At 45.2% G+C, this 27,583-nt stretch overlaps 1 protein-coding gene across 1 annotated transcript in view; it reads right to left on the bottom strand.

Moving 5' to 3' along the window:
- The window catches only part of LARP1B (La ribonucleoprotein 1B), a 574,280-nt gene that overhangs the window by 171,210 nt on the left and 375,487 nt on the right, over nucleotides 1-27,583 (bottom strand). The window contains exons 12-15 of the mRNA XM_085643073.1: nucleotides 17,250-17,450; nucleotides 16,346-16,452; nucleotides 12,377-12,379; nucleotides 8,194-8,351 (exon numbers count right to left, since the gene is read on the bottom strand). Of these exons, the coding sequence (XP_085499199.1) occupies nucleotides 8,194-8,351; nucleotides 12,377-12,379; nucleotides 16,346-16,452; nucleotides 17,250-17,450 (469 nt within the window). The remainder of the gene's footprint in view (nucleotides 1-8,193; nucleotides 8,352-12,376; nucleotides 12,380-16,345; nucleotides 16,453-17,249; nucleotides 17,451-27,583) is intronic.

Below are 27,583 nucleotides of genomic sequence, written 5' to 3' on the forward strand. Positions count from 1 at the left end.
CATGAGACTGGTGGGCATGCTGAAATATGGTACGAATAGTTTTGAAGTTCTGGGGCAAAATATCTTGGGTTGAATTTGTTCTCTTTGATGGCTTGGAACCTGTGTATTTAGGACAGCTATATGTCTATTGCTAAAGTGGGATAAGGACAAAGCAGATGAATTCTGCCTTGGTGAAAACTTTGGTCCATGATGCCCATCATCATAATGTTCAATTCAAGTTTCACAGGAAACACCTACATCAGTGCTCATAACCACTCCTATGACTCACTACCCACAAGATTAGCAGTGATGAGGGTTGGGATTCGGAAAATTCTTCTGAGCCTTAGAATCTTGCCCTTAGCATCTCTGGTAGGACTAGGGCCTGAACAGAGCTCAGACGTTACACATGAAACCTCACATGGACCAGAGGAAGACAGCGCCACCAGAAGCTGAAACAACATGGCCATCTACACCATGCCTCCTATTTCTTTATCCTTAGACACACTCTGTCATAAGACCAGAGCAATGAATCAGGTTGTAGATGATCCTAGACTGCAAAATTGACTCAAGGTGAAACTCTTGTGTTGGAAATACTAAAAGACCTATGTGCTATTACAACTACTCTTGGTCGCTATAGACAGCCGAGATGCTGGCTGTAATACCAGGAACTAGTCCCAAGAACTCTATCGGAGGGGGGCTAGACTGGAGGCCAACACAAAAACGCAAAATGAAAAACTCCAGCAGCCTGGAACTTTTGGGAATGCATCAATAGTGCACAATAGGAGAATGGCGGGAAATGGTGGAAAGTTTTGAAAACATAGGTAGAGCATCCTGAATAAGAGTGCTTGGTATTCTCATGCAGGCCTATCGGAAGCTTTTGTAGGCCTTGAGTCAATAGTTTAATGTGGGAACTCATTCTATTTCTGTCACAAGGAATGTTTGTCAGCTTGTTGGAAGTATACATTTGTTTGTAACTGGAAATTTGAGTGGCAGATTCTCACTGAAGGCTACACGATCAGTGCCAGTTCCAAACAGCGAAGCTATGTTTTTCAAGCAAAACCCCACACTAATCTATCAGGGCCCTTCTTCCAATGAGTCCCCAGCTTCAGGGCTAAAACACATATGCAGACAAGACCATTTAACTTATAATTTAAAGAATTGTATAAAAGCACATTTTTGTGTAGCACTCTATGCCGCTCCTCTCCAATTTCAAAGCATTGTAAATAACAGTTGTGACTATTGACTAATTTATCAACTTTGGAAAGAGGGAAGGCTGAGTTTGCCCTGCCGTCATGCAAATTTGTAAGCTGCAGATCACTGTGCATGTCAGAAGATAGCATGACTCTCTAACCATTCTCTCTGGCATCATGTTTATTATCAATATACAAAAACTCTCATTTTGCTAATTTCTCCTGTCAGGACATAAACGCTCCGCCCAAAATGTCTTATCAGGTGCAGTACTAAAACCAATGGCAACACATAATGCAGTTAGCACAAGCTATTGTTGCATTAAATCCCAGTTAGCCAAAGTAGAAACACAAACTAACACATGCACACTTGCAAACACAGACATATGCACTTTTGAAACATAGACATACACATTCCCCCCACCAGGTACACAGACATACAATTTCCTGCTTGCTCTGTCCCATAGTTCACCAATGGAGAGGGTAGTGTTAGAGGACTATAGGCTGAAACGGGCTTAGGCTCAACTGCAGTGATACTAAGGTACGGCGTGGGGGCCCTCTGCGGCACTCCTGACCTTCAGTTGCAGCCCTCGCGTTAACAGCAATACTGAGATGCTATTTACTTTAACCCGTTGACCGCGGCACGAATTCCGCCGTGGTGCGGGTATTTTAATCAGTGGGCGGGGTTTGGACGGCCCCTGGCCATCCCCCACACATACCCACCATCACGTGGGGCGGCCTTAGCCCGTCCTCAGCATAGAAGGTGTTAAAGAGCACTAACATTCAGAAAGATGTTAAATAAATGGGGATATTTTTATTATCAAGCTAACTGAAGACAAGGAAGAGAATCTGCCAAATTATCCTGCTACATTTAACCAACCACAAAACCCCACTCCCATCCTACTAGCATCAATGCAGCTCTCGGGTTCACCACAGACCATAATTTGCGGCACCTCAGAAATTTTTTGTGAGTATCTATGCTCTACTGGCTTTGAAGCTGAGAGTGTGTGTAGGGCAGCAACATAGTGCACTCTGGATGTAGCAATGCTAGCATGCCCCATTACAGAGACATCCCGGGACCTGGATGAGAGTATGCCATGTTAGCAGGTCTCTGGTGATAGGAGCCAACCTACAGCTTTGTGATTGAAAGCCAACAGAAAAGGTACACGTTTGCGCTCTAGATTTTCAATTTTCCTTTTAGTGTCCCTATGTGAACAAACAGGACTGGATGCGCGTCTTAAACCTGACACAAAAGTAGAGATCTCTCTATTGGGATACATAGGTTTTAATATAAATCCTTATGTGCAACTGCTTAGAACTAACTTTTTTATTGTTGCACATAAATGAGTGTCACACCCTCAAATAATAAAATAAACTTTAATCTGTCACAGGGTAACTTCCACAGTCTCAATATGATGTCGTTTTTTGTATGACAAGTGTGCGCAGATAATGTATTCACTCTTGTACTGAATTTTTGTTCTTATATAGTTTCAATATTTTTAATAGAAAACTACTGTTGGACCTGGCCCTTTTGGCCGGATGGTCCTTAAGCTTTTCGCCTTCCACCTGTACTTTTTCTGACCTGTTGTTGGCTATTCTATGACTCTGGGCACTTTACCACTGCTATTCAGTGCTAAAGTGCATATGCTCTCCCTACTTAAAATGTATATGTTGGTTGGATTCCATGATTGGCTTATTTGGTTTACTGTCAGACCCCAGTAAAGTGCACCAGGAGTGCCCAGGGCTTGTAAATACAAATGCTGCTGGTGGGCTTGCAGCACTGGTTGTGCCACCCACAGAAGCAGCCTGGTAAAATGTATCTAAGGTCTGCCATTGCAGAACCTGCGTGCAGTCTGGTACTGTCATGCTGACTGGGTAAGTGCACACACTTACCAGTCCCTAAACCTTCCCTTAACTTCATATTAGTCACCCCTATGGTAGGCCCAAGGGCAGGGTGCATTGTAAACATAAGGTAGGACAAGCCCTGATGTGTGTGACATGTCCTAATCGTGAATTACAGCCATTTTCGTTTTTCACTATTGTAAGGCTACCTGTTCTCCATAGGCCAGAATGGGCTGTTAGAATTGTTACATCCTATGATCCTAACAGACCCAGGGAACATGGTAGAAGTTCGAGTTTAGTATGCCTGAACTCAGAATAATAAAATACATATTTTAGTAAAGTTTATTTTAATATTCTGTGTTTGCAAATACTACTTTTAGAAAGTTGGTATTTGCTGGCCTGACCATTTCAGCCCGCCTCTGCTATGATGTGTATCTGCCTGTCTGGTTGTGTGAGTGACAGGGCTGGGGAAACCCAGAGGCGCAAGGCTAGGTAGCCTGGTGGTGAATAGGAAGATTGGCAGTCAGATGGGTGGGAGGAGTACACCTGGGCTCTGAATAGGGTTGTGCTCTGCTACCACAATGCTGGTTCCACCTCCTGCGGAGCGGCTGATGTCTCTGCCCTGCACCCTGAATAGAAAGGCAGAGTCATGTCAACAGAGTGCTCAAGAACTGGTTTGGACTGGGCAAAGGCCCCTCAACCCCAGAGGAACAAAGGAATTAGGGGTATAAGTATTGGGACCCTGCTCCCAAGAAATTAGATCCTGCTGAAACAAGAAGAACCTCTGCCAGAGGAGAAGGAACTGGGAAAGCTGTAGGAGGAGTACTGTCCCTGACCTGGGGGATTGGCCTGCAGTGGTTGCCTTGCTGCTGAAGGAGAGGAGAAAGACTACTAAAGACTTTGCTTCAACTTGTGCTTTAAAAAGATCTCCAAGGGCTTGAACTGAGCTTGCCCCCTGAACGAAGTCCCAGGACCAGTGGACTTCACCCCCCAGCTCCCCAGAGTCTTTTGGAAGTGCCTGCTGCTGTTGTTGGGCCTTCTGAGGGACTGCATGTCGCAAGGAGCTGGAAGTGCGACGCAAGGAAGAGAAGCGTGCCGCCGTCGGAGCCGCTGTCGTCGCATCTCGCAAAGAGTGTCGCCACTGCAGCATCGCATCGAGCGGAAGCGTCTCGCATCATTCTGGCAACGCCGAAGAAGCGTGTCGCCATCGCAGCCATCGTAGCTGTCGCATTGCACCGCATCGAGAGAAGAGTCTCACATCGAGGAGGAAGCGTGTCGCCATCGCAGCCATCGTAGTTGTCGCATTGCACGGCAACCAGAAAAGCGCCTCGCATCCACGGAGAAGCGTGCCGCCGTCGGAGCCGCTGTCGTCGCATCTCGCAGAAGGGGTGTCGCCGCTGCAGCATCGCATCGAGCGGAAGCGTCTCGCAACGTCGGAGAGGAGTGCCGCTGCCAAGGCCGCTGTCGTCGCATCTCGCCAAAGGTGACGCCGCTGTAGCTGACGCATCGAGTCGAGTCTTCTCGCAACATCGGAGAAGCGTAACGCATCTGGAAGATCCCGTCTTTATTTCTTTTGCACCAAGACCTTCAACGCATCTGCATCGCTGCAACACTTTCGTTGCCCTGCGTGTCGCATCTAAGGTACATTGACTTAAAGTGTCGCATTTAAGAACTTAAGAGAAACTAAGCAATCTTCTACCAACTAAGCAACCGTATTGTGTATTTTTAATCGTTTAATGGTCTTGAGAGAATCCTATGTAAAGAATCCTTTTTTTTAATATAAATACCTGTGTGGTGTCCATTTGTAGTGTTGTCACTTGGTTACTGTATATGTTCACAAATGCTTAACCTATAACGCTCTGAGATAAGCCTTGTCTGCTCGCGCCAAGCTACCTAGAGGGTGAGCAGGGGTTGTTTTAGTAGTGTAACCCCTTTCCCTGACTAGAGGAAAGGTTCCCTGCTTGTCACAAGTACCTACCTGTGCCAACCAGAGAACCCGGATTCTAACAACTACATGCCCTTGAATGGTCAAAATGTCACACATCAGGCATAGAAATGTACATTGGGGGCTTAGTAAAAAGTAGAAATGTCACAAAACCTCAAACATAAAGCATGACAGGTATGAACCCAAGGTCGCCAGGCTCACCTGCTGTTCACCAGCTGTACATTGGCCATTCAAAGTACCAGCGTCTGCCGTGCTTTAGGGAAGAGCCAGGCATACCACGCAATGGAGCACTCCCTGCTTTGTTGCGATTCATATATTGCACTAATTGCAGACGTTCATAGTTGTGCTGCTTACACACTGGAAATCCACTTGTGTGTGTCAGTGTTTCCTTCCTGATCCAGCCTACTGAAATTGCTCGATTGAAACATTTTAGCAGTGATGCCTTCTCTGGCCTCACTATGCACCTGCTAACTTTCAAAGCCAATTTATTTCCCAGAGCCAGGCAGGAAGGAGGACCCTGACCTATCTGTGAACCCACCCAGGCTGTGGTCGACAGCTAGCCCCCACCTGCTCACTCACTACCACTTTCAGATAGGAGCAATGCTGAAGCCTCTGAGAACACCGAACAAGGCTCTGGGGTAACGCACACAGAATTTTGTTTTAACTGATTTAAGAGAAAGAAAAGCTCAACAAACCTGAGCCTAGTATTTTAGGGGGGGGGGGCGGACATAAATATAGGCTGGCCGGGCCCCGCTGGGCCCCCCGTGGCTACGGCCCTGACTACACTCCCCCCTTGTCCAGGGGCAGACAGTAGCCACCGGCAAGGATCGGGAGTGGCGGGGCAAGTGGGGAGAAATGGGCGGGGGGTTTGGTGGGAGATGTAAAAAAAAATGTAAAAAAACGTCCCTTCTCGGCGCTCTCATGCACGTCTTCCTAGTCTCTCCTCTCCGTGGCCAGAACAGGAAGTAGCCAGGCTCCTTTCCCTAAGCCAACCACAATGCTGCAATGCAGCATTGTGATTGGTCTGAGCACCATGGAGAGGTGCTCAGCTAGGGAATGGGAGCCTAAGCATGTTCCCCATGCAGGCTGTAATGCAGCCTCCATAGAGATCATGCAAAGTGCACATGACTGTTTTTGACGGCCCCAGAGGGCCAGCCAAAAAGTCATTGCACATTTGGAGTGGGCAAACCACTTCTACCATGCTCTGAGAGCAGAGCAGAGCAGCCCTGCCCGTCCCGCAAAGCTGCGAAACAGGAACAAATACAATGATAATAGCCCCGAGTTATCATTGTTTTGGGGTTTTTTTTAACTGCTGTGCAGCAGTGGGGCAATGCTCCTCCGCCTTTGCAGAGGAGCCGCCACTGGGGGCAGAGGACAATAGGGCTATTTCTCCTTAGTAAAATAGTTTTCCGTAGTCTCTCCAACATTCGGACATGGGTGCCTGGAGGACATTGGGGGCAAAGGGGCATCTCACCCATACATTACCCTCTTCAGCTCTTTGACAAGGCCGGGGGGGATCAATAACAAGGCAATGAGAATGATTCTTGGAACATGGCATGTTTTTTGGCTATATAAAATAATAAATACATACTGAATATACGCACATGCAATTGATAATGTCTTTTATATATACACCTTTAAAACAGTGAAAAGAAAAGAAACCAAACCAATTAAGGGCATCAAATGAAACTGCACTAGCTGCTTGATTCATTTAATGTATATTCATTCAGCCATTTTTCTGTTTTGGGTAGCAAATATGCTTAGGTTGATTTATATGTTATAAGTGAACAATATTTGTGATGCCCCTCCGACCCCCCCCCCCCCCACTTGCCCCCTTCTTTGATGACCCTGAACCAGATACATCTGTAGCAAAGTAAATTTTTTGTATTGTCATCTGAAGTTTGATGTTATTGGTCAAGTGTGGGGGTAGAGTAAATAACAATGCAAAAATAGATTTTTCAATGGAGTGTTCAGTACAGAAACATGGATGCTGACTCTGTAATATATTTTACATATGGTAAAGCCAAATTATGGATATTTACATAGAAGAGCAATATTTTTTGTTTTAAAACACCTTTGAAATTCCCCTAAAAACACATAGGGCCTCATTTATGTGTTTTTTTGCCGTAGAGTAGCACAGCAGGGCCTCGCTGCTGCGCTACACTACAGCAAAAGAAAAGGGCAGGAATGTGCTGTGCCTAATAGATACAGTGCATTCTGGTCCTTTTCCCCTGTGTCTGCACAGAATGGGCTGCCGTGCGCCAACACAGGCACCTTTGCACCATAGTGGAGGGGGGCCTGCGTTGCGGGGATGATTATTTTTGTGCAGGAAGGGAATCCTTCCTGCACAAAAACAATCACAATGTGCTTTTTCCTCTTTCTATGTGTGCTGCAGGATGCAGCACACATAGAAAGAGTACAAACGAGGAGAAATAAAGATATTTCTCATTGTTGTGCCTCCCTTATGCCTCCCCTGGGGAGGCGTACGTTTTTGGTGTTGCGTCCGACTTACGATTTCTCATAAATCTGGGGCTGTGTCAAAGCCATGGATTTTGCTGGGAACGCCCCCCAGCAACACCCATGGAATGCCCCTTTCATGCAGTTTTCTGCGTGAAATGAGCACATATTTATAAGGCCATGAAAAGCTATATAACAAGGCTTTACATGGCATAATAAATATACCAATGGCACATTGCGCCACCGGAACATCAAAAAAGTGATATTCTGGCGGCGCAATAATGCTGGTAGGGCCTCATAAATTAGGTCCTTAATTTGGAGGGGGAATATGATTACGATGCGCAGCTTACAAATCACTGAAATTTGTCAATTATGGTGAACAACATTACCATAACTCCCTTTCTCCCAATGATCGCACATGGGTCAAGGGTCGTGTCTAACTCTGACTGAAACCTTTGCTCTGGGTGCCATTACACAATGCAAGCGGTTCGAGAACTGTTTTCAAACCAGCATCGTGGAATATAATCGTAGGGATCCTAGAGGAGAGAAGTTGGCCACACCTCAAACCCACAGCAGATCAGAGAATATCCCAGAAAGATATAGCAACAACGTTCAAATAGAAACGCAGGCCTAAGGGAAATATATGGTAGACCCACTGTTTTGAGTTTGATGAAAATCCTATTATAATTTCAGGATTACAACTTGTCAGTGTATAGAGCTGTGAGAGAAGAGATCAACAAAAATTATACAAACACGTAATTCTCCTTCACTTTACAACCTTACCATTCAGGCACCTTCGATGATAGTTGTGGTACATCTGATGAGTGAAGCCATTTTCTTTTAGAAGTTCATGGGATGGATGCTGGACTTTGGGCAGCGAGTTCGTGGAACACTCAAAACTCACCAGCAATGGGGCAGCTTCTGAAGGGGAGGAGTTTGAACTGTGGTGATAAACAGATGCATGTTGACATTTTGATTAGCTACTGTGCAAAATTAAGACAAGTATACCACAATGACCAGTCCACAATGAAAAACTATAACATATGAGAAGTTTTATAAGTAAAACAGTCCTTTCTGTTAGGTTCAACATATGGGGCATGATTACGAAATCTGGCGGACTCACAGTCGGCGGATCCGAAAACACAATAAAAATGCGACCGCACATGGTGCAGTCGCATATTGCCATTTCTTTATGGGAGCTTGTGCTGCGGCCGTAAAACAGCAGTAGCACAAGCTCCAATAGAGAAATGGGAGCCTGTGTTAATCCAGTGCAGGGATTTACAGGGGTACACCATAGGTGTGCCCCCAAGCTCCCAACTGGAGGGCCAGGGAGGAAGGGGGCCCTACTAGGGGCCCCCAAAGGCACTTTCCAACAGAAAATCCATGTTGGAAAGGCCCATATGGATTTGCTCTCAGAAAGTGCCATCATAATCCTGAAGGCGGAAATGCCTTCCTCACTGGATTATACTGCCCTTCTGACTGGCTGACGGGCTCCTTGAGCCCATCAGAAGTCAGCCAGATTGACAGTCTGGTTTGAATTCTGACCGCCGTAATTGTAATATGGTGGTCTGAAGTCACACCAGGGATGTCGGTCAGAAAGCCTCTGACCGCTGGTCAGAGGCTTTCAAACCGACATCCTAATTAGCCCCATGGATTTAAGGACTATATACATTTTGAAGCTCATATTAATAAATATTTGCATGAGTGGCTTATTAACACATTTCTGAAATTACTGTTCATGGCTTTCCTTGATTCCTTTTACACTGTATCTTGTAGGTCAATTCAACCTACTTACAAGTAACCTATAATTCAAGCTCAATAAAACTGAATTTAAGGCCCTTTATAGGAATCAAGGACAGTCATCATTTCTGCAGGATCACTAAGATCCAAACAGAAGGCCAACAACTGTGCAGCAAGTCTACATATGGATAGTTATTTTGCAATTGAATGTTTTCAGCATGGACGCTCCTAGAACTACAATAAATGTATTTTGCTTGTCTCCTATTGCAAATATTGGTGAATGTTTATGGTGCAGATGCAATAGTGACATGTAGTAGTAACAAAAAATGTCACTGAAAATGCGCATTACACTAAGGGCCTCATGTAGGTAAATACATTTTACCGGTTCTTAAATACCGAGCCGTACCGAATCGGTAAATTAGAATCGGTAAGTTATATGTAGGTAAAAATTCGGTAACAGTTACCGATTTGGTAACATTCGGTAATCACGAATCGGAATTCACCGAATCGGTAAATACCGAGGTGGTATTTAGCGAATTGGAAAATACCGAGGATACTACCACCTTCCCTTAACTAAGTAGCAAATTTCATAATAATGCTACAATAGAAGGTCTCTTAGGCTTCAATAGGGGACCCCATACCTCAAAAATCAGCTTAGTGAAATCACATCACAGGAGCATCAGGAGCCTTCTCGCAGGAAGGCTCGTCTTCGGTCTGAATAATAAACATGACGTCTGTGATATGAAAAGCACCAACTTGCAGGTATTTGCAGCTGCGCGTGTGTCATGGCTAAATAGTGGGTCGAACAACCTAGACTGGAAAACATGCATTGTGTAAAATTCCAGACTGTGTGGCACAGCATGTACAGACCAAGGTCGCTGCGCAGAGCTTGGGATGGTAACAACAGATTGCACTCGTCTGAAGGAAGTCTCGAGTCAGCAGTTTATTCAAGAAAGAACATGTAAACGCAGTGTCGTGTGCAAAGACAAAAAGATGGCTACATAACATTCAACGTGGTTATGCTAACTGAACAATGTATGTACGTATTCAGGGAGAACTCACTACACGCCCCCTTGAGCGAAGCAAGATGTAATAGGCAAGAAAAGAGAGAACGCAGAGTTCTGTTTCGTCAGAGCAGAACAAGGCGTAACCAATGCAGCGCCAAAGTCCTAAAGTCCAATTAATAGCAGCATAATATTCCAAAAAACACAATGCAAGTATAGTTAAAAACTCAAACCGACCATCAGGAAGAGAAATAAGAGAAATAAACGAAATAAATGTTGCGCCAGGGTGCTGTCCAGTAGCACAGGCGCAATGGACGACAATCCAGTTAATCCATGAATGTATAGGCAGCATATGTGGCCACGGCTTCCAACAAAAAATCGTTTGCAGGGCCACTGAAAGTCTCAGCCATCCAATTAAGTAAAGAAAAGGAACATACGTGTTCTCCAACCAACGGAGCCTCTAGCACAATCAGAGGGCACCCGGAATGTTCCTCCAAATAGCTCATAGACAAGAAGTCGTAGGCTGCCGCTGAGATGTCCCAATTACCCAGGATACCATGCGCCGCACCACACGCCATGATCCGGACACCAGAACAGGACAACTCGTGAGACACTAAGGGCCTCATCAGTCGATCGAAATCCGGCACCGGAGACACCATGTTGGTCAAGCACAAATCCAGAGGCCATTCAAAGGGACAATCCAGGCAGTGAAATACAGGTTGTACGCAGGTGAAGTAGGAATACCTGAAGGATAAACCATAAGCCAGGCTCAAAGTCGCCAATGGCAAAGTACCATAGTAGTCAAGCATCCTATCACGAAGAAGATGCAGACGGGACAGGTGCTCGTGTGGCACAGAAGGAGCAGCCATTCCGGAGTATGAAACGGAGAAGCAGCACACCTGCCACTAGCGCCAGGAGCAGCGGGACACCTCCAAAGATGCTCGAGAAAAGTGAATGAACAAATGCCGGAATTACACCAAAAAATAGTTTGGAAGGAGGTCACGAGACCCGAGGCCACATGTTTCAAAAAATGAGCCAGGGCGGTCGTGGACGAGGCATTGAAAATAGTTTGGATCAAAGAGCCGAAATGCAGGGGGAGGTCAGTATTCAGAGGCGCCTGTACCTCAGTGCGCGTATTAGCAACGTGAAGGACAAATGTTTAACGAGAGGAAGTCAAAGGCACCTCTTTGTGGGACAATAGCGCTCTATTCTGCTCAACTTGTTGAACTCTGCTTTCAAGGTTGGAATCGAAGGCCAGATGGAAACATCCAGCCGCACATGCGGGGGTGGAAAAAGAACAGTATTGCAGCAGACAACTTTATGCGAGACAGTTATGTACGGGATTCCCACTCACATCCCGCAGCAAGCTCCATTATTCAAAATTAAATATATACCGTTTGCAAGCACAGTGAAAGAAGGCGTAATCACAGCCACTGGGATACCTCGTAGTACGCACGCAAAAATCTGGGCTTGTACATTGCATGCGCCGTGTACTTGCATGTGCCTATTGTCTCATGTATGAATCCTAGAGGAGAGAGTGCTAAAGCTATTATCTATAACGGCTTAAGCCTTCTCCATGTTTGCTTGGTCAATAGCTCTCAATCTGGAAGCCGCCTCACTGTGCGACAACTTGCAGACTTCGTTGTAAATAGCATACGCCCACCTTTTGGTTCTGCCACCCACAGGACCATTCACAAAATCATTCCATTCGGTATGCACATTGATGGAGTGGGTGGACTTCCTGATCCTGTAGATGTGCTCTGTGTCAGCTGGTGGACAGAGTGGGATGTGTGTACCATCAATGCAGCCAATGAAATGGGGGAAGAAATTCCTGAAGGAACGTGACAGGCAACTCTGGGATACCCCACCCACCGCAGCTATCACCACCTGATAACTGCCGGATGCCAACAGATGTAGGCTGCAGGGCACCTGCACATGTGGGGGTATGGCGTGCGCCCTTCTTATTGGATGGTCCAGGAGTGGGTGTAGGTCCCTGATTAAGTCCATGATGGTTTCGGGGTGTAGCCTGTACCTCTCATGTATCTCTGCATCAGTCAGCTGGAATAGTGTGATGCGCTGTCTGTAGATTTGTTCTTCCCGTCGCCACACCCTCAGTCCTGCTGCCTGTAGACGTAGGCGCCTTGCAATGACGTACATAGCGGCCTTGTTGTCCACGCTGTTGCATTTTGGGATTGCTTATCTGCACTGTTGATGGTTACCACCTGCTTTCAATCCGTGTTAATTACCGACTCTTATTTACCGATTTTCCTGGATTTCTTAATTACCGAGTGCTCCTACATGTCATTTTAATTTTTACCACTTCATATTTACCACTTCATGTTTACCGAATCGTTAATTATGTATTCGGTAAATCTGATTCGGTATTTTGGAATTCGGTAAATATGAATCGGTATTTACCGCCTCATATTTACCGAAGAGTGGTTTTTGGACTCCTACATCTCACTTGTCTGAATACCGGTCGGTAACGGCATATTTACCGAATATCGGCCGTTACCGACCGGTATTTGGCTACCTACATGAGGCCCTAAGTCTTCTCTTCCTCATCAATCTTTATCATTGAAGCGCATGACACCCCCCCCCCCCCCCCCCCCCAGAATAGCTCATTGCCGGATCCTATAACGGGAACCTTCTTTGTGAACCCCCTGTATATAAGCACTTATACTGGTAAAACCAATCTCTCCAGGGAGTTGAGAGGTAAAACGTAGCAGGGCTATGGTAAGGAAGAGTAGAACTCTGGGACTGTCTTACAGTCTGGAGAACAGGGTACTTCCCCACCAATGTGACAGATTATCCTGTCTGCCAAACTGATAACAGAGTACATGTAGGAAGCTGGCTCTGTATATATTATACCAAAGTAAGGTATAGTGTGCTGAGAGTCCAGGGGGTCCCCAGAAGTATAGCAGTGGCTACATTAGGTGAGTACTAACACCTCTCTTTGTGGTAGTGTGGTTACAGCAGTTAGGCTTATCCAGAGGGTGTGTTAAGCATTTATTGTATTCACTCAATCAAGGCTGATGACACACACTCGGAGACAGAATCCAGACCAATTAGGTAAGTATAAAAAAGGTATACTTATGTTTTATATATAGTACCAAGCAGGACTTGGCACAGGTAAGTAATATTTACTCTCAAATACAAGACTGTTCAAAGAAATGCAGTTGTGGTTGAAATTGCAATTGTTACAGGTTTGTATGTGCCTCACGGACAGTTTAAGTTACACAGTAATTACTTCTGAAATGGGTGCTCTGCCGCAGCCTAAACACCAGGTCCGCAATCTAGGCTTCATCATTGATGACCAATTATCGATGAAGCAACAAGCGATGAAGGTGGCTTCAACTTGTTTTACTATCCTGAGATGGCTCAAAATAATTCTCTGGATGCTGCCTGATTCCACTCAATGAACGGTGGTTCATGCTCTTGTTACTTCTAGATTGGATTATGGTAACATCTTGTATCTAGGAGCCAATAAGGATGTGAAACGCAAACTACAGTTGGTGTAGAATGCGGCTGCTAGGCTGCTATGCCAGGTTCCCAGGATGACTTCCATCTCAGGCTATCTCCGAGACTTCCATTGGCTCAGGATGGAAAATCGAATTAAATTCAAAGCCCTGAGTTACATGTTTAAGATTAAATTGGGCAAGGCACCCCAATACCTGAATGCCCTAGCGTGTTCTTATGTACTACCTCGCCTTCTTCGATCGACCACTCAGGCCAAATTCTCTGTCCCTAGGACCAGATTGTCGCGAGTGGGTGGTCAGTCCTTCTCTTGCCTGGTTCCCTCAATGTGGGACTCTCTTCCCCTGACACTTCGAAATGAAACAGTCTATGGTAATTTTCTAAAGGGCTTAAAAACTTGGCTGTTTAATCAATAGACTTTTATCTTTCTTTTGCCTCTATCAGGCAGTGCCGGGAAACCTTCGGGTAGCTGTTGCGCATTATTAGAATAAATAACATAACATAACATTTCAAATTACTTTTCAGTTACTTTTGGATTACTTTGAGTACCAGGGTGGTATGTCTAGATACCACACCTCAGGATCTCATAATGCAAAGTAAGTAAGACATTTTATACATTTGCAGTTTAATTCTCTTTTCCCCATACAAACATCAGTTCAACACGGAACATTTTAGGCCCCAAAATCTATTAACATAGGTTCCTATGAGAGAAAATTGTTAGCGGGTTCCAGGTAAGTACACAACTTATGTGTGGTAGTTTTGGGGGTTAAGACCAAGGTTCCCCATAGTCTCAATGGGCACTCAAGTTGCCCCACATGCAGCACTGGCGCGGCCTGGTGCAGATCAGGGTCCCAATATTAGCCAATGGGGTTAAGGCAGCCATCGGTAAGGGACTGCTGACGAGCAGGCCACTTGGTTGTGGGAGCAAAGTTCCTGGGGTTAAGGTCAGCCCTGCAGGGGCCAATGACAAACACAGAGCTGGCATCAGTGTGGGTTTAATGTGCTGAGAGGTTTGCTATCAAACTTCCCAGTTTTTAGTAAAGCCATTATGGAGTTGTGGAGTTCGTAATGACCAACTCCCAGACCATGTACTCTTTATAGATTTACTGGACTTACAATGTCTAAGAATGGACTTAGACACTGTGTAGGGGTACAGGGTGCATGCCACTGTACCCTCACCTTAAGGCTAGTGCACCCTGCTAGAGGGGTGACTTACCTAGGCCCCAGGCAGTGGATTGCAGGCATGGCACAGAGGGGTGTGTGCCATGTTGACTTTTCACTTTTCTCTGCACCAAAACATGCAGCATGGAGTGACAGTGTGCATGTTAAGGTGCCAGGCCTCTAAAGGTGGCACAATAGGTGCTGCACCCCTTAGAGGCCCTTCCTGGTCACAGTGCCCTTGGTACCCATGGTACCTTTTTCAAGGAGCTTCCCTGTGGCCAGGGGTGTGCCAATTGTGGATACAAAGGTACCGTCTTGGGAAAGAACACAGGCTCCTGGGAACCTGGTTGGCAGCGTCTCAGGGCAAATCAAGTCAGGTTGCATCAGATGTGGCAAAATGGGGGTAACCATGCACAAAGAGGCACTTTCCTACAGTACATAAATGCAGTACTATCTCCAGTACTCATAAATGATTTTGTGTATTTTCTTCATAGTGCCTGGCTTGGCTCTAGCTAATTTAAAGTTGTGAAGCCATGTTTTCCCATTTGCGTTCCAAAACGTAGATGTACCTATTATCAAGATTTTGACTCCAGTGACTCTTATGAACTTTCCTGCACTTTGTGAGGTTGGTTTTTAAGATGTTATTTAATTTCTTATGTTATTTTCCTGATCTTGTTTTATATTTTATGTGTGTAAAGTGTTGCAATATTCCTTAAGGTAGGGCTGAGTTAGAGTCAAATGCATATGCGATAAAACAAAGTACCTGATTTAGAACTGGCAGATAACAGAAAATTCTTCAATTTGTGAAGAAAGTGCTAAGTACTTCCTTGAAGGATTAATGTCCTGTAGGGAATCTGTGGATAGAATGGCTTCGTTCATGTTAGCCAGAAAAGCTTTTTAGATTCTCCACCGTGGAGGAAGGGGGCATAAAAGGCTTTCCTCATAAATTAGAGGATGTTGAATTATCACCCATCTGCAAATCAGGTGCTCAGTTATCCACATTAACCTTCATTTAAAAAAAAAAAACTATATTTTTGGTTTTCTAGATGAGTGGTTCCTAAATGGGATTGGGGGTCTGAAATATCTCACATAAACATCGAACAAAATCAACGTGCGAATCAATCATATTTTTTGCAATAGCTTTGCCACAGTCCCTTAAACAATAGTCAGTTTTCAAACAATTAACAATGCCAGTGGTTTTCGAAATGCCTTTAACCAATTGACAGGAATTTGTATTGTTTACATCGAAATAGATTTCTTTTGGAAGAAATATTGTATGAAAAAAAGAAACGTAGCATCCCTGTTTAAATTGTAGCTTTCCATCACAACATTAGCAATTTGTTTGCTTCTTTCATTGATTTGGAATTACTGCTGTACTTCTCTTATATTGTCCTGAAACTTGTCTTTGTTACACCGGCATATGTTGCTCTCCTTTTAACAAATGATATTTTTAGTTCAACATATTAATCCCTCTATAACATTCTAGAGAATTAGCCTGAATCCTGTCGAACTGTTTTATTTGTTTACTGTAGAAAGTAATAAACATGTCCTACCTGACAGAGGTTGTTTGTGGCCTTCTTTCCTCCGACTCCATTACACAATGCACATGACAGCCCTGGGGCAGGGTCGAGCTCTGTCCCGTCCTTCTCTTTCTAACACACTAGAAGATGGCAAACATTGACATAAGTTCCAACACTATCCCAAAACGAAACCAAAAGGTGCATGGATTAAACTGGGGGCTGCACTAGGCCAGGCTCCCCCTGGTGGACATTGTGAATGTATTTACTCATTGTGAAGTCATTTGTAGTCACAGCAGTCTCATGGCTTTCAAGAGTTGGAGCTGATGGGGGGGAAATGATTCAACTGAAGTGTCCACTCTCTACAGCTATTCAGCTTTGACTTAGGCCTTATTCCATCTCGTTCTCACAAAAAGCTACCTCAAGAGGGCGGAAGAAAGCATCTTTATTTTGTTTGTTCTCATTTGATGTATTTATCTATTGAGAAATCATATTTTATAACACCAACCTTGCTACAGGGGCAGTGGAGAAAGAGTCAAGAGAAGACGTGGGGAGAGAGCTGATGAAACTTTTGGAAGTCTGGAATGATGGATGGGATGAGTCATCTCGTCGTAGGAGGGGGATCCAGATTCTCGAGGTGACACGTGTGAATGAATGCCTGTTTGAAGACTCAATTCTCCTGGCTTGGGGAATTCCTAACGTGAAGCAAGACTCATAGTACAATTACATTCGCACTCACCAGTTTCTCTCTCTGATAGTGTTTATTTAATACAGCTCTTGCACTGCCACAACTGTAGCTTCAGAACTCCTATCTTGAATTTACGAATTTTATATCTGCATTCATTTTTTACCGATGCATATGCTATTAACAAATAAAGACAGCATGGGAATAAGTGCTGTAACAGGTGAGAACAGCCTGCCCATACTTATCTCAGCTCACCTTCATATCTATTGGTTTCGCTTCTTTTGTGGGTGAGTGGAGCCTTGGTGTGGTGCTGGCTTCCCTCGTCCATGGTGTGCATGGTGCTTCAGGTGACTCGACTGACGTCATTCTTGATGGATTCCAACCTGTGGCTCTTGGAGAAGGTGTTCCTTGTAATGCTGTTCTTTCTAGCTGGACGACCAAGGAAGCAAGGGAACCCTGGCGGGTATAGAGAGGCTGAATAACCTGCTTTGGGCAAGTGGCTGCCACTCTGCTTGTTTATGACATCAGCATTTGTGAAACCACACAGACTCACCGGCACAAGCTGAGCGAGTGAGACTTCAGTCTTAATTTATGAAAATAATCATTGCAGGGCTCCAAAGTTATTCTTAGGAGCCCACCACGCGGGCTTCAGAATGCCAGGTTTGTACAATGCCGAAGATGCCTGTTCTTGACTCCACCTCAGGCGTCTTTCTTCCACCACCACACACTCCCTGTCTCAGTCTCATTCTTGCAGCTTCTTTTTCATCCCTACTATTACTATTTCCTCTGTTTTACCATAATTCTTTTCTCCTTCTTATTCCCTTTCCTGCCTTTCTTTCTTTCTTTGGGTCAAAGTCTAATGGCAAAATACAATTCCCAGTCCTCAAAAAAGAGTGCCATGCCCACTACCAGCAACCACCTGCTAAAGTTATGGAAGGGTCTTCCCCATCATTGTCTTCCACTTTTCTGGTTAAGGGATGTAAAGACACGGTCATGCATTGTTGGATTTCTAGATCTGCTTTTATAACGCAGACCACTCCCAGTACCGCGTCAATGGAGTTCTACGGAGTACATTCCTTGTTGTCCATGAGTTTCTTTAGTTTCCAGCTTCTACAAAGACTACATCATATTGTTGTTTCTGTTAACGTGCTAGTATGCTTTGAGTATTTCAATGGCTTATAGTTGTTCAAAACACCATTTGTCTACCATGAATAGCCAATGTCACCTGTCAGAGTCATGAGTAGTTAATGGGGTTTGTGCATATATTTTGGGATGTGTGCTTGGAAGTGTAGCTCACCTAGTTGAACTGTGGTTCTTCATACTCTTGCATTCTTCAATCTGTTTAAAGGACTCCTGATGTCCAGGATGAAGAAGCCTGCCACAATTTAGGCAAGCTTTGCAGTATGCAGTGACAGTTTTGTGCACAAATCAACAAAGTGATGAGTGATGGAAAGAATGCTTGAATTAATCTCAACCATTGGGCAATCAATCACGGCTACATTCCAGTCCGTCGTTTTTCACTCACTATGCCACACTAGACAGAGCGCAGCCATATGTAGATCAGTCTTGGTCCTGCTCCTGCAGGAATAGTCTAATACAAATTCAATGGCGGTCCTTGCAGGTAAGCGCAGTGGGGCGGGGGTGAGAGGGGTGAAAGTGACATATGACGGGATAAGGAATATAAAATAAATAAATAAAGAAAACTATTTACCTTGTGCTAGCAGCATCACTGAGTGATGGGGCAGGGGTGGGTTGTGGTGAAAGTGACATACGACAGGATATGGAATATAAAAAATGAAAACCACTTACCTTGCGTGCGCCGCATCGACAAGTCGGCGATGAGGCAAGTGCAAGATAAGTGGTTTTAATTATTTATTTTATATTCCTTTCCCGTCATATGTCACTTTCACCCCACCACCCCTGCCACGCCCCACCGCGCTTACTTGTGTGGACCACTCCTGTCCGAACTGCCAATCTAAATGCCCTCCAGAGAGGAACACACAGAACCCAGACCAGTTTCTGCTTACTTAGACCTCATGAGTTAGTTATAGATTGAGTCCTGTGGCACATTGAGTAAAGAGACTCATCTCTGGGCACACTTGTTGCACTTAGGACATCTATTGCAATAAACAACAAAGTGATGGGAGGAATGTTTGAATTTCTCTCATTTATTGGCATAGCTTGAGGCTGTGTTGTAGGTCTTCATTTTTCATACACTATTTACATCTGTTCCAGGAACTTACCAGAAGCAACTGCATGCAGTTAAGAGGAAGCAGTGTGTTCCTGTGCTCAGCATGTGGTGAGGCAGCACATTTTGGCTACCATGTTCAGGGAATGGGAAAGTGTATCTTCCTTCGCGCTTAGACCGCATCAGCGTTTCCACAGCCACAGTTGGTTGAATGGGTGTTCCGATGCTTGTTTGGAGCACTAACCTTGAAGGGCAGCAGTCCGCGAGTAGAAGTTTGCAGGAAAAGAGTGAATGCAAAAGTGGGTGCTAGAAACCGTATCGATGTAGGCCTGGCTAGCATTATATACTTCCCTTCCCAAGATGGTGGCTTTTCAAGTGATTATTGCCTGACGTTCCCAATCCAATACAGTGCTGAACTATTTTCTGTGATGTTGTTTCGTTTTTAGACCATGTAGAAGGAGGCACTAATAAAAGATGGAAGTGTAGCAAAGTATTAATTCTCTTATTTTTCATTGTGTTCATAGCCCACTTAATACCATTTTTGTCTCTGATTTTTGCCTTACTCTGTAGCTGAATTCATGCCAGGCTTTCAATCTCTGGAAGATCGATGCTGGGCTCTTTCTCAACCCTTTTTCAGGGTTGATGCTTTACTTTCCAACACCTGCATTAATTTTAAATCTTCAATCAAGAACCACCAAGATTGACAAGGAGGGTTTCTGCCTTTGTGGCGTTTCCCTATTAATTGGGACCCTTTAAAAAGACATTTGACAATTTTCATGTTTATAATAACGGTAAGCATGCGCTGTGGCCACTGGAAGGAATTGCTTTTTACTCAGGCGATCGAGAGGAAATTTTGATCGACTTCCACATCGCCTAGTTTGTGATTACTATGCCACTCTGGACAGAGACTAGCCATATGATAATCAGTTTTAGTCCTGTACTTGCAGGAACAGTTCAGTCCAAGCTGCAAGACCATGCAGGGATGGACTGGCAATACCGGGCATTGGGCAATTCACCGGGAGGCTGGAAGGGTGGCGGGCGGTTTTGTTGCTGGGGGGCGGTTTTGCAGCAGTGGTGTAATATTGGCCCACAATAACAAAAGCAGCAAGCAAGCATTTCTAGCCTCCTGGGGCCAAGCAGTGCTTCCTCAAGGGAAATTGCCAGGGCTGCTTTGGGTTCCTAGTCCGGCAATGAGACCATGTCCCCTCCAGGACTCAATGCAAGTTACACCAGACAGGTTTCAGCCTGATTAGGTCTTTTCAGTGAGGTACAGCTTGAGCCTAGTGGCACAATAAGCATAGTGCCCACTTCTGGGGTAACCAATGTACTTAGCATATATACTCCAAAAAAGAAATAAGGGTCAAGTTGAGGTCTCGAACCCTCTTATTGAAGAAATGACAACTGGCTCTTTGGTATGCTGTAAACCTATTTTGTGATTCAGTAACAGGCTACCAAATTACAAAATGGGTTTACAGGCCCATAAAGAATTGCTATTTGGAAGGGCCATATTTAGGGAATACATTTCCAAATAGTGATTCATTAAGGGATGTATCAATGTTTCGCAACTGTAAGCTGGTTGCAAACATTAGAAAGTTGCCAACTTTCAAGTTGGGGTGATAACACTTTCGTAAAATGGAAGAGGTTCCCTTCTCCTTTATGGATGTAAAAACGTGTGTTGGGGAGTAGGCAATGGTCCAGAGGGCCACTGCCAACTCTCAAAGTTAAAAAAAAAACTTTTCTTTTAAAATGCAGACCCGTTGCCTTTAATGTAAAACCGGTTGCATTTAAAAATGTTTTACTTTAGTAAACTGTGATCAGACATTATGGTCTGCTGGCCCCAGCAGACCATCATCCCTGTGATGGCATCCAATTGTAGTGAGTTAGAATACCAACCTATCTCATGAACATTGATAAGGCAAGTAAGATTGCAATCCATTATGATTTTTATTTTGTGAACCATCCTAATAGTAGATAGGTTAATTCCTGAAATTGTTTTCCATTAAAAAAGTCAGTGCATAATTTAAGACCACTTTTTGCAAATGGAAATTTCGTAGTGCCACCCAAATAAGATCACACCAATCCCACATCATCCCTCTCCCAAATCATGATTTTTCCTTGACATAATCATTGCTATATCATCCTCATAGGTTGTGTACTTGGCAGCCAAAACTTGGTAAGCTTCTTGAATCTCAAAATGGCAGACTTTATGCTCCTTCACTATCAGCCTCTTTCTTCTGATGGACAGGATGAATGTCTGAACTGCTAAACAAGGCATTTAGCAGAGATAAGTAGCATGACCTTGCAGAATGACTGGAATTGGTAAGAAATGGACATGATTATTTTGGATACATGTTCAACATCCACAGTGAAGGACTGAGTAAGTTTTGGTGTCATCAGAAAGATGCCTCTAAGGATCCTTTGTAGATACAGTTGTGCATGCTAACTTGGAACTCTTTAGGAACGTTCAGTGTAAATTATGTATTTGATGAATTAATTAAAAAAACTTAAGGATATTTATTTATCACTATTGTTGTTGTTGTATAAGCTATATTTCGACAGTTAGTGTCATAAAAGCTATAAAAAGGCATTTTATAAAAGAGATACAAGATAAAAAATTTCATACAGCAACATACTAAAAATAATATATACGAGCAATCCACACAGGTGCACCGCTGCCCCCTCGGTGTAAAGTGCAGTTACCGGGATCAGCAGTTAAATATGTAATACACATCTATCAGTAAAAACATACATTTGATAGGATAAAAATAAAAAGGAAGAAGCAGCATAACAATTCTTCTTAATAAAATCCCTTGTATTAGGCTCAGGTTGCAACCCCCAGCAGACCTACATAAAAATTCCAGCCCTCCTTAGGGTAACAGCACGGAAAGGTTAAGAACAGAAAGTGCACGTGCATAACATGTGTGTTTAAAGCTTAAATAACCAGCCTTTGAGCCCTACAACAATTACCTGTCCGCATCATTCGACTGAGTGCCGTACCCTTCCTGTCAGGGTCTTCCGTCTAATAAGCCATGCATGACTAAGGAACTTTGCCACACAGCACGCAAAAAGAGGTCTGGAATCTGACCTAAGAATGTGTGCCCAGTTGCCGGCAGAACGGTTTTAGCCCAACCACGGGTTCCTGCATATCTCAGGGCTACCACTGCTCGCACGGAGGTCCCCGTGATGCCGGGAGTGAAGCCGATTGTGCCGCCGCCACCCTGGGAGGTCGGCCTTCGGCTCCCCCCGCATCCGGGAAGTCTTCCTGCAGGGTGCTGAGATTGATGGGGACCGTGTCCACTGGCTTGTCTCTCCCCTTCCTGCACTGCAGGTCACTATGTGTCTTTCATTATTGAGATGAAGTAAGACACATAGACCAGCCTTCCTCACTCATTTTTTAAAACATGTCTGTCTCTCGTTTTGTACTTTACTTAGGTCACGATCAGGAGTGGAATCAACTGCTTAGTTAGATGCCGGGACTAAAAGGTTCTTAATCCCAGGCCCCCACTGATCGCCTACAGGGATACTTACCCCTCTATTTTGAGTTCTATGCTCTTTCTTTCACGTGCACTATACCACTAATTTTGATTTGCATTGGTCCTGATGAAACGCCATAGATCACTCTGACTACTGAGGCATGAAACATGCCAACCTGATTGTTACCTGGGCACATTACGCCTACAGGGGTAACCCATTAACCTACGGGCTTTTTAGTCTGCCAAGGGTACCACTTTATTAAAGGACGTTTTGGTAACTCTTAGGCAGTTTTAATTATTCTGCACGTACTTCATCACCCTCCACATAGGACTCTCCACACACACCCACATGCACCATATGGCAGTTCTCAAAAGATCTCTGATAAAGTGACCCTTCGGGGGACCTGTAGGGCATTGCAGCACCGGCCCGACGAGGAGCAACTGCCCGATGATGAAGCATGACATCCCTCGGGGTGTGTGAGGGCAACAAGAGACGAGACTTGTTCTCCCCTAGTTGAGTCCTAGACCTAGGCTACCTCCCCTCCTTTCCTCCCTGTACTTATAGTGAGGCAGTGACTACCTGCACTACTCACGCTTGCAACAGTGTCCTCCCTTTTGGTTGTATTCATGGTTAGTATGGAGCAAGGACACTGGACCATTAACTAGCTCCTGGTCTCCCCTCCTTCTCTCTCCTTTGTTGACATGGATCGGTTTTAGCTACTTGGCTCTCGGGATGTTATATGCCGTGCAAGCAAACATAACGTGGGCAACACTTTCTTTGGGGCCCTGCAACATGGGCAGTTTGATTGCGTGGATGCCATTTTGCGGTTATCTCGCAGACAGGAAGCGTGCTGAACCTAAAGTGGATGCACAACATCCTGTCCCGAGGGACCTGAATTATATCTAAAAAGGGCTCTATGTATTTGGTCTGTTTATGGAGATAAAATTATGCTGTTAATCTGCCCACATTTGGTTTGCAGGTTTCTTGATGTATCACCCATTCTCAATACAAACGTTTGAGCTCTTCCTTCCTTGGTGGTTCCTGCCTATCCCAATGCGATTGGAGCCCCAAAGCTGATATAATTTTCCTAACGTTGGAGATCCAACATATTTTACTGCCGGTGTCTATCCGTATAACCTCAGTGAGGGCTTCAGTGTGAGGAAGGAGCTCTGCGGTCCGCCTAATGCAAGCCCAAAAAAGCAGCGGGCGCAACCTTGATGTGCCACCCATATCAAGCATTAGGGGGTTAAGGGGAATGTTTTGGGGCAACATCACTAAGTCCCTAAGAAACCTATACTCAGATCTGCAAAGAACATGAGCCTTATCGGATCCCCATAGCTCCGTACAATGCTCTGCTGACTGCTTTGGCGTTGTAGGACTTAGCCCTTTTTGGCTAAAGTCCCTAAACTTTTTGATTTCCCCCTAAACCTTTTTTCTGACATGGTGTTGCCAAATTAGATGCTTTGAACACTTTGCCACTGCTAACCAGTATCAAAGTGTAAGTGTTCCATGTATATAGTAATGATAATTGGATGTCCATAATTTGTATGTTTGCCTTACTAGTAAAGTCCCTAGTAAAGTGCACTATGTGTGTCAGGGCTGGTAATGCAAATGCTACTAGTTGGCCTGCAGCACTATTTGGCCCACCCACACAAGTAGCCTTAAAAAGCGAACTCAGGCCTGTCAATGCAGGGCCTGCGCGCAGTTTGTGAAACTGCCATGTTGTTCTTTCAATTGCACTCACTTGCCAGACCTTACCCTTCCCTTTCTGTGGATCTAAGACATCCCTATGGAAGGTCTAGGGTCCCCCCTGGACAGGGTGTAGTGCATGTGAAAGGTAGGACATGTACTAAGGTGTGTGTCATGTCCTGACAGTGAAATAATCTCCATTTCATTTTTCACTGTTGAAAGGCCATCTTGCCCATTGGACAGAATGGGAGGGCTGTGTAATATGTTTTCCAGCTTGTCCTCCCAAAGGCTTAAGATGGAAAGGTGAAGTTTAGTATGCCTGAACTCACAATGTAATAACACATCTTTTGATGTAGGTGGTTTTTGCATTGCGTGTTCAGAAGCCATTCTTTTAAAAGTGGCTGCGTTTTTGTGCTCTGACATTTCTGTGCATCTCTACCTGGCTGTGGATTGACTGTCTCGATTTGAAAGTGATAGGATCCGGGGAATGTCTTGACACAGGGGAGGAGGTGAGACAGCAACAGGCTGACCTGCATCTGGAGTGTAGGGGGAGGAGAAGCCCCTAGAGGTGAAGAGTCCTGGGCTGCTGCTATAAAACAATTGTCCCATCTCCTGCTGAGTGATTGAGAATCCAGACCCCCACTAATCAAAGGAAGAACGTGTCACTGGCAGGGAGGCACCCAGAACTGGTTTAAGCAGGGGTCGAAGCACAAAGACTTCAAAGCCATTGAGGGGTATAACTAAGAGAACTGAAGCCCCTGAACTTTGGAGAATGGCTTGATCAAGTGTGAACAAGACTGGAGCTACTTCGTGGTCAAGAGGACCTTTGCCAAGGAAGAAACAACTGAATAGACTGATGGATAGGGCTGCTCTTGCTGTGTGATCGGGGGCTGGCCTGCAGTTTGCTGTTTTAACCAAGGAAAGGCTAAAGGGATTTTGCTGTGTGCTGTGTCCCCCTGCTTGAAGGAATTTGCGGTGTGCTGTGTCCTGAAGTAAATATCCCCAAGGGCCTGAGATGAGCTGGCTCCCTGTTCGGAAACACAGGAACATAAAAGTTTCCAGGAGAGTCTCAGCGGAGCTGTGTGATCGCGCCTGTTGCAGTCTGAGACCCTCGTAAGGACTACCTGTGATCATAGGTGCCTGGCGTCCAAATGAGTCTCAATGGCACTGTGTGTTCGTGCTTTGTGCAGCCTGAGGTCTTCAGGAGGATCGGTCTGTGATCGGGGGGTACCTGGAGTCCAAGCAAGGAACAGCGATATGGTGTGCGTGTGCTTTGTGCAGCCTGAACCCCTTTGTGAGGATTGTCCAGTGATAGTGTGCACCGGAAGCCAAGTGAGTCTCAACGCCGTTGTGTGCAGGTGCGTTGTGCACCGCAAGAATTTTGTGAGGATTGACCTTATCATCATGTGCAATGGAAGCCAAGTGAGTCTCAACGCCGTTGTGTGCGGGTGCGTTGTGCACAGCAAGATTTTCATGAGGATTGGACTTGTCATTGTGCGCACCGGAATCCAAGTGAGTCTCAACGCCATTGGGTGCGGGTGCGTTGTGCAGCGTGAGACCTTTTTGAGAATTTGCTGTGTTATCGTGTGCACCGGAGTAAAGTGAGTATCAGCGACGCTGTGCGGGTGATCTTCGTGCAGCTGGAGACTCGTGTGTGGAATGCCCAGTGACCGTGCACCCGGAGTGACACTGTGTGCGTGTGCGTTATGGGAGCCTGAGATCTTCGTAAGTGAAGTGGTCCGGACCGGCAGTCCCAGAGGAAATGAGTTGCCGGCCCGAACCGCCGTTGCCATTTTACAAAGCTGCATTGGAGGCCCAGCCACTGACCGAGGAGAGGAGAGTATGTTCGCGCCCCCCAGGTAACATGTGTCAACTCCTGGGACGGGGCGTTGGCTTGGAATAAGATGCTCTCGGCCTCTCTATTGTGTTGGCAGCACGAGCCTCTGCATCGGCTCGTGTCGCGGCCCGCATCGCCAAAGGAGTGGTGGTACAGGGGCTGGAGTGCGAAGCTGCACTTTGGGATTACATCGTACTGTGTGAGGGGCAACTGTAGAGGCAGAGAGACCACCTAAGGCCCGGTGATCAGGGCCTGAGTGTATTACGCAAAATTCCATTTCTGAAGAACGGAGTACCTGACTGTCGTATTACACATTTCATCATTTCTGTATAACGAACTACCTGATTGACATATGACGCATTGCATTGTTTCTGAACAACAATCTACCTGATTAGCGTAATGTGCGTTGTATTTCTCCTGCATAACGAAGTACCTGATTAGTGTATATGCATTGCCTTATTTTTGCAGAACGACATATCTGGTGGTGGTATCACACATTGCATTATTTGATCTTGCAAGGTCCCTGATTGTTACGTTACGCATGACAGTATTATTACATTGCACAAGTATCTGATTCTAGCATTACGACTGTATGATATGATTTTAGGAGTACAGGAGAATGTTTAGAAGTGCTCATTGATATCGCCAGAACATACAAGGGCTGGCTGGCTGGCCTAACAACCGGCCAGGAGAAATATTACACAACCTCATATGTTGGTTTTATATCGTGTGGTCTTATTGTATATCTTTTAACATAAAGTTTATACTTGTTTTTACAAAACTCGTGTGGGGTCTATTTGTGGTGTCATCAATGGATTATTGTGAGCGTGGTTGTGAATAATTTCCACATTTGACTTGAAGATAAGCCTGGCTGCTCGTGCCAAGCTACCGAGGGGGTGAGCAGGGCTATCTAAAAAGGTGACCTTCCTTTCCTTGACGTTGGAACGCGGGTCTCTACTTGGCCTAAGGTACCTGCCTCAGCCAACCAGGGACCTCGGGTCTAACAGGCGTCATAAACCTGGAGGGCTGGGGCTACCAGTCTACTGTGCGAGGAACGATGTTCCCTCCCAAGTGCTCCTGCTTCTCGCTTGTGCCCCATCAGCATATTTGCTAGGTGGGGCTTCCATGACATTTTTTCAGAGAGTCGGACACCAAGATAGTCAAAGGTGCCAACGCTATCCAGAGCTGTCCCACTTAGCAAAGGGTTGCCTTTATAGGACTTATGTGGATTGAAGGCCATAAATTAGTTTTTTAAGGTGTTAATAACCAGCTCCCGGTTGTCACAAAAGAGTTGGAACCTGTTGAGTAGTCGCTGCAGTCCTGCTGGGTTCTTAGACACCAGCAGGGTGTCATCTGCGAACAAGAGGATCGGTACCTTATCACCCCCCAGGCTTGGTGTGC

The sequence above is a fragment of the Triturus cristatus genome, chromosome 2_2, assembly GCF_964204655.1.
Source record: "Triturus cristatus chromosome 2_2, aTriCri1.1, whole genome shotgun sequence".
Lineage (NCBI taxonomy): Eukaryota > Metazoa > Chordata > Amphibia > Caudata > Salamandridae > Triturus > Triturus cristatus.